This window comes from Capricornis sumatraensis, chromosome 8 (assembly GCF_032405125.1).
Source record: "Capricornis sumatraensis isolate serow.1 chromosome 8, serow.2, whole genome shotgun sequence".
Lineage (NCBI taxonomy): Eukaryota > Metazoa > Chordata > Mammalia > Artiodactyla > Bovidae > Capricornis > Capricornis sumatraensis.
The window spans coordinates 84,542,711-84,550,151 of NC_091076.1; the positions used below are offsets into that span (position 1 = coordinate 84,542,711).

Here is a 7,441-nt window from a genome sequence, read left to right on the forward strand (position 1 = left end):
GAGATCCTCTAAAGAGAAACATACTTGCTATCAAGCCAGCCTGTGAAACAGCCACACTGCAGTGCTGGCTTTTAACCAAAATTTAAATGTTGGAGTTCAACCACTAGTTAGCAAAGGCTACTTCTCAGTGAAGACACAGCTCAAGGGACTGGCTCCCGGGTGCCCACTCTGTGGCTGCCCCATGGCCAGGCCTGCTTTACACCAGCCAGGCTTTCCCTCCACACCCTGGGGGTCTCCTGACCACTTAAGGTGTAGCTTCTGCACAAATACTCTCCAGAACTGGACTTTTGCTTCAGGGAGGCCAGTGTGACTGACCTGCTGCCCCTCCCAGCTTCCCAAGTAAGAGATGTGAACTGCTGAGTCTGTGCTGATGGCCCAGGAACAAAACAGGTGGGCCAGTGATCACTTTGTATCCGGTCACTGGGGACCCATGGCCCGCCAATCTTCCCTGGATGTAAGGTGTCACAAAAGCTCGTGTCCCAGGAGGCCCAAGTAGACACAATCAGCCACCTACCTGGAAACAAAGTAGCCTCAGAACACGAGGAGGGGGAGCGGGTAGTCAGCCTTCCTGCCTGCACCCACACTGCACGTTTAAAAGCTGCCGGGCCATCCCCGGAGACACCTCTGGGGGAACACAGGTGACAGCACAGGTACACAGAGCCGAGAAGACAAGGCAACACAATGCCCCCGAGGGGCCTCAGTCTCAGCCCTCCAGCAGGAATGGAGACCCTGAGCAGAAGCCCAGGCAGGGAGAAGCCACGGGACTGAGGCGACATGGAGCCAACACTACGGATGCTGCCCCAGCAGACTTGCACACACACGCTCAGGAGCAACCACCGTGGCTGGTTCAGCTGTGTTTATCACAATGTGGGGAAACGTAAAGCAGTAACACCAAGAGTTCTACTTCAGGAAAAACAGCATAAGGAAAAAAGGTACGAAAGTCTCAAGATTGCAAAAACCATCCATCTATATACATCAGGGGTAACTGTCAGAGCCTCGGGGGTCCTGGTGGGTGAAGGTGTGGGGGACTCAGCGGGGGGTTGGGGGGCAGTGCAGCAGAGCAAGCTGCCGTAAGGTGCCCATGCTCCAGGCCAGCACAGGCCCTGAGGCAGATCACTGAGACTGCCACACAGCCTTCCTGGAGACCCCAGCCTAGCGGCTGGTTGAGTAGGACCCAGCGGCCGCCAGGCCTGCGACACCCCACGAGGTAGTGAAGTGGTTGCAAAGGTTTGCTGTGGGTGTGAGGCCTGGGGTGACCTCTGCCAACTGAGCTTCAGCCTGTCGGCAGACCCTTTGAAAAAACAGAGTAGAATCACCTGGCCAGGGAAGGGTGGACAGGGCTGGCTCTTTCTTGAGGAACCCCGTGGCCTTGTCTCCAGGGCTCCCCACCCTCAAGAACAGATCTGAAAATGGGGTACCAGTGACTCCGCTCACTCCTGCTGAGCTGGGGAGCCCAGAGACAGGCGCCTCCATGCCTGGTCAGGAGGTGAGGCCTGGGCAGGGTGCCTTCAGGGGCCTCCCTGAGTAGGCAGCTCCACGAAGCTGAGTGAAGGGCCTCATCCTGCTTCCCATTGTGTCCTCCAGGCAACAGCTGCCCCCCTGATCTTGCTTGTGTGAGTGTCCAGAGAAGCTGCCCGCAACCAGCGTGGTCCTCCACATGGGCTCTGCCCCGCTGCCCTAATCCACCACCGAGACTCTTCTGTCCCAGCCTCTGGGCCCGACCCCAACCACTCTCCTCCAAGCAACGCTGCCAGAGGGCCAGGCCCTCCACCCTTGCCCAGAGGCACCGGGGAACCATGGCTGCTGCCTTGGTGTCCTTCCCGCTGACAACAACAGGAGTCCGAACAGCTCAGAGGACCGCTCAGTCACGCCAGCCCCTCCCCAACCCTGGGTCACAGGTCTCAGTCACCGAGGTGGGCTGGACTCAGATCTTGTACAGAAAGCTGGGCACGTAGTCGAACCTGAGGGCGGGCTGGCTGGTCCCACGTGGCTCCTGCGTGTAGTGCAGCCGCAGCAGCTCCGCCAGGTACCGCACCACCTTGACATCCTCGTGCACTAGCCCCAGCGTCAGCTGCAGGAAGCTGGCCTGGCGGCTGGCAGCCAGCTCTGGGGCCTCGCCACCATGCGCGGGCAGGTGCAGGTGATGGCAGAAGGTGTAGAGGAAGGCCTTGGCACACAGCTGTGCGAGCATGCTCTGCACGTGCAGCAAGTAGGTGCTGCCCCGCCGGATGTGTGTGCGGTGGTCCGCCAGCCGCGGCACCAGGGTGCCCCTGTACAGTGGGCAGCGCAAGGTCTTCCGGTCCAGGTCAAGGATGCTCGTGTAGCGGCTGTAGCGGCTCAGGGCGTGCAGGGCACCGGCACTGGAGGGGGATGCCACCCTGAAACACACAGATCAAGGTCAGGGGGCCGAAGCTGGGGTGGGGCCCCCTCTCAAGAGGCCGGCCCCGGCCAGCCCCACTTGCTGGTGCTCTCTGGAAGGCAAATGTGGTCACGACGATCTTCACGGCTCCTCAGCCCTTACAATGGAGGTCAAATCCTAGTGTGGCCCATGAAGCTCTGATGACCCGCTTTCTGCTGGTCTCTGAGGCCCAGCTGTTACTTCCCCGAGGACTCCCCTGCAGCCATGCCAAGCTTCCTGCTGTGCCTGGCTTATGACAACTCAAACCTCACCCAGCCTCCCTGACCCCCGTGTGCACACATTTCTTCCTCTGTGACCTGGTCAAGTTCCTTCACTTCTGAGCCTTGTCTGTGAGGCAGATGCTGGTCCTAGCTACTGGGTCACCTCAGAGGCCAAGTCCAGGGTGCTCAGGACAGCGCCTGGCTCTTACCCCCAGCCTGGTGCTGACCAGCGTGGTGCCAGGAGCTTCTGCAGACTCGTATCTGTAACTCACGTGCCACCCTGCATGTCAGAGGCGGGAACGTGGGCGGGGTTCGGTCAGTGAGGGAAGGAGTGCCAGGGGAGGGAGGGTAGGGACTGTCCTGGGTCCAGCTCTCAGATTCCAGACTGACTTAGCACATGGGACCAAGCCCAGTGGACACACAGAGGCACCCTCTGCTTGGACCCTCTAGCACTGGCCCTCAGGGGCCTCGATCTGCCTCCTACTTCAGTGTCCAACCTGCCTGCCGGCCTGGCTCACCACCCACCTCAGCTCTGAGCACCCCTGGGGCCAGGGTTCAACATGCATCCCAGGGGGCAGCCCTTTCCTGCTCTGAAGGGCAGCTGCAGGACCCCCGCCCTAGCCTTGGTTCATCCCCTCAGAGTGGCCCCCACCTCATCGCCGCTCACTGCCTGGGACACCTTTAGAGAAGCCGCAGCAAGGCCAGTCCCCACTCTCCTCCTGGTCTTTCGGTCAACCCTCCAGCGACAGGTGCCCTGGAGGGCAAGGCCCCCAGCCTGTCCACTGTGGCTCACACCCAAGCAGGAGCCTCTGGGGGCACATGTCCCAATTCTCAACCCCTGTGCACTCAGGAGCTCTGGGAGGGAGGGCTCACTGCACGAGTCATCAGACAACTTCCAAGGTCTCAGCTGTCACTGTTGACGAGCCTCCCACTTTCCTGGAGGGACCCTCCATGGCTACAAGGCCAGGGATCAGGGCCTGGCTCCGCCCCTGCCGCCCAGCCTACCTTCCTCAGGGCAGGTGTTCACCCCATGGGGACATCAGAGCAGCAGACAGGGATCAGACGCAATTGGCCCAACACCCAGCCCACGGAGAGGTCACAGCTGGGGTGGGAGCAGGGCAGCCTGTCACAGGGACGCCCCACTGTGGACACATCTGTAATCCAGCCTTGGGCACAGTGGCTGCCACTTAACAGCCTCAGTAAACATCTGGCAAATGACTGCTCAGTGACACAACCCTCCTATTTCCCCAAAAGGGAGGAGGGCCCTGCCTGGGTGCCCACTGCAAGGGAGCAACTCAAGCATACCCTTCTCTATGGTCCAGGGACTGGACTCCAGCTATCACCCCTCTCAATGCCCGCATGTCGCAGGTGAGCAAAGGCAGGTGTGGGTAGAGGAGCAAGGAGGCTGAGCCCAGAGCACACTCAAGGGCAGGAGTCTCTCAAGCCAGACAAACAGAGTGGAAAACCCCAAAAGGAACTGCTAAAGCACAAGGGAGTGAAGTGGAGACAGAAAGCTTTCAAGAGGCGGAGGAATCAGCTCCCGCAGCCGACAGGACAGTGGAGGGGGAGCCAGGAAGGCTGCCTCTCCCAGCACCGCTACTCTCCTAAGACCCAGACCTCGCCTCAGTCATTTACACCACAGTGTGAACTAGAGACTCAGCAGGGACCTGAGATCCAGAAGTCCAGTCATTCCCAAACCTTGCTGCAAACCACGCAACTCCACTTCATACCCCAAGCCAACCTGATCAGAATCTCTGCAAGTGGGGCCAAGGAGCCTGGGATTCTAGAAAATGCTCCCAACAGTTTTGATACAACAAGGTACAGACCAGGGTCGGGAACCACTTCGCAACTGAAGTCCCTTTGGAAAGGATCTCCCCAAAGTGACACAGTGAATTGGTGTGGGGGCCCCCACAGGACCCATGAACCTCACCCCAAGGGACGGCCACCGGACACCTCATCTCTCATGGACAGGGCCCGTCCCACCCCGTGACCAGTTACCTCTGCAGGCCAATAAGCTTCCACTTCTGGAAGTCCGTGATGTGCAAAGGGGAGGAGAGCCAGTGCTTCACGGGTTTGCCATGGCGGCCGTAGCCAGGGACAAAGATGGAGAGTGCAGTCACCAGCTTCCTGACCACGGCCTCCTCTTCCCCCAGGACCACCAGCGTCCTCCCGCTGAGCAGGGAGTAGATGGCTGGGTGGGCAAATGGGTACTGGCGGATGAACTTTAAGGCATTCTGGCCTGCCTTCTTCTTGTGCCTCTCGGAAGAGGGGCCAGCAGGAGGCACGGAGGAGGGAGTCCTGTCAGAGCTGGTGGAGGCTACGCTGCTCCCATAGCTGGTAGCGTCGGAGTGGTCATCCAGGCTGGTCTTACTGCCATCTAGGCTGGTCAGCAGGTGGCTCGGGTCCAGCTCGTAAGTAGGGAAGCCTTCACAACTATTGTCTCGGGAAGAAGGACTGGCATTTTCCACCGAGAAGTCCACGTGGAATCCTTGGTCCTTCTGCCGGTAGCGCTGTGGGGGAACACTCACGACCCCATCCTCATCGGAGTGTGTGTGGCCTGGGGTGGAGAGTGGCACCAGCAGAGCACCAGCTTCCCTCCCGATGCAGCAGGAGGCATCTGTCTGTAGCGAAGTGAGGCCTGAGCTGCCCTCCTCAGCCTCCCCCAGCTCTGGTGGGCTGATGCCTGCCTGGAAGTGGATGGCCCCCTGGCCACTCTCTGCGTAGGACTCCTCCTCGTTAATGGCACTTGGATAGCTGGCCTTGAAGTCGTCGGGGATGAGGGCCTCAGAGGGGCAGGTGCTGAGGACTTCGATGCTGTCCCCGCTGATGGTCCTGTGGCTGACCGCCTTGCTCCGGACCACCTGGGGGCTCAAGGGCACTGTGAGGCTGGACTGGCTCTCAGACTTCGACAGCACAGAGGTGGGTTTCTCTGTGCCCAGAACCTCGATGCTCTCTCCGCTACTAACGCTCCCTTTCATGTCCATCTCCAGGTAGTCCAAGTTCTCCTGGGGGTCAAAACTGCTCGATTCCATCACCGCCGCTTCCCTTGATGCCTCATCCCCAAAGTCCTGCTCCATCTTGATGAGCACGGACTCCACACTGGATTTGTAGGAGCCTACGCTGATTAACACTTGAGGAACCAAACAGTCTTCTGGAGACTCAGAAGGGGGCCCGTAGTGATGGGGCTTAGAGACTGTGCTCTCCTGTTTTTCAGCCGGTCTGTTGCCGACCTCCACCAAGTCTTCAAAAAGGAAGCTGGTGATGTGTTGCTGCTTCAGGAGTGCTCTGTCAATCTGATTGGTCAGGAGGTAACAAAGGTCCCCTCTGAACATGTGCTCAACATGGCGGAGCTGCGCCAGGGTCTGGGTGAAGTACTCAGTGTCACAGAGCTCCTCCAAGGTCTTGAGCTTCTTGTCAAAACACTTGGTGGACTTTGCTTTGATGAGTTTCGGGGTGTAGGAGGGTCTGCAGGCATAATGGTCGGTGTCAACAGACTCTTCAGGGTCAGAGGTAGTGGCTGCCTGGCTGGGTGGATCCTGGGTGTGCTCCGATTCCCTAGGACACAAACTGGACCCCCTCAACTTGCGATGAGGGTATGAGCGGATCTGCCTCAGAAGGTCTTGATGTTCGATGATGGACTTCTCTACGCTGGCCAGTTCATTGGCCTTCTCGATGGCCTGAGATGAGTAAAAGCCTTTGTCGTTAGCTTTCTTCTGGATCTCTGTCTCCGTGTGTAGCACTGTCCTGGTGTAATCTAAATCTTTCAGTTTTTTTTCAAGTTCCCCGGCAAAAGCCTTTCTGTTGCCTGTCTTCAAGCACTCTGATGCTTTGGAAAATTCAGCTGAGAGCTCCTGGAACTGCTGCATAATTTTGTGCTGGTCTGCCGAGATATAAGCCATACAAAAGGGTCTCACAAAGCCGCGGGCCTCCAGGTCGTACAGAGTGAGATGGTGCACGTAGGCAAAGGCCCCTTCCTTGGAGTCTCCCAGCACTACCTTGGAGTCCTCCACGAAGTTCAGTTTGGGGTAGGCAGAGCCAGGAGGATGCCCCACGAAGGACGCCTGGTAATCCACAGACATGATCCGCAAAGAGAAGTAATTGAGATCAAAAGTACCAAAAACTTTGGTGTCATTGGGGATGGTCAGTAAGGGCTGGGGTCCCACCTGCTCAGAGAATTCGGAAATAAGGATGAAGTCCCGAGAGAACTTGGCCCCAGACAGTTTGGACCATGGATTGGCTCCTTGGCTGGCAAAGGGGAAAAGCGGCACCGAGTACTCCTCGGGCAGTGCTGGCTCATTGTAAGGCTCCTCCTCGTACTCGTCCTCTTTGGTGAAGGCCACCACGTCAGGGGCGCTGATCATATTTCCAGGTATATGGGAAGAACATGGAGAGGACGTAGCACAGATGCGGAGGCAGCCAACGCGGGGGAGCCAGGCCTCTGGAGGAGGAAGCAAAGTCCCTGCGGAGCAGTCTTCTTTGCGCCCTCAGGAGTCCGCGGCTGCCGGTCATAAACCGGAGGTTCGAGCTCCCGCAGCCCCTCAAAGGTGTGGCTCCTTCAAGGCTTCCGGAGGCCTCAGGAACTCCGCAGGTCAGGAAGACCCAGGAGACTGGTTGCCCTTCGCCTCCTCCCGCGACCGCGGCGGGCGCAGGGCACCCGCAGCGAGGTCACCGGCGCTCCCCCGAGCACACCGCCACGGCAACAGCCCCACCTCTGGACGGTTGCCCAGTGCGGGGCTACGGGCTGCCGCACGGACCAGCCAAGCGTGGCGACTCCCACGGCCCGGAGGCAGAAACCGTCGCGGGTCCTAGGACGCCACAACCC

The 7,441-nt window shown here is 59.1% G+C and overlaps 1 protein-coding gene across 1 annotated transcript; it reads right to left on the reverse strand.

The window, feature by feature from the left end:
* Positions 1 to 1,924: 1,924 nt before the first annotated feature.
* On the reverse strand, positions 1,925 to 6,980 carry SMCR8 (SMCR8-C9orf72 complex subunit). Its single transcript, XM_068979224.1, has 2 exons — positions 4,618 to 6,980; positions 1,925 to 2,378 (listed from the first exon to the last, which is right to left on the reverse strand). The coding sequence occupies exons 1-2, from the start codon at positions 6,978 to 6,980 to the stop codon at positions 1,925 to 1,927; spliced, it is 2,817 nt and encodes a 938-aa protein (XP_068835325.1).
* Between the last annotated feature and the right edge of the window lie 461 nt (positions 6,981 to 7,441).

Excerpts from the sequence above, each read along its gene's own strand:
- SMCR8 (XM_068979224.1), bottom strand. The coding sequence starts at position 6,980 with ATGATCAGCGCCCCTGACGTGGTGGCCTTCACCAAAGAGGACGAGTAC. Across the intron at positions 2,379-4,617 it reads AAGCTTATTGGCCTGCAGAG|GGTGGCATCCCCCTCCAGTG; the intron begins GTAACTGGTCAC and ends TGTGTGTTTCAG.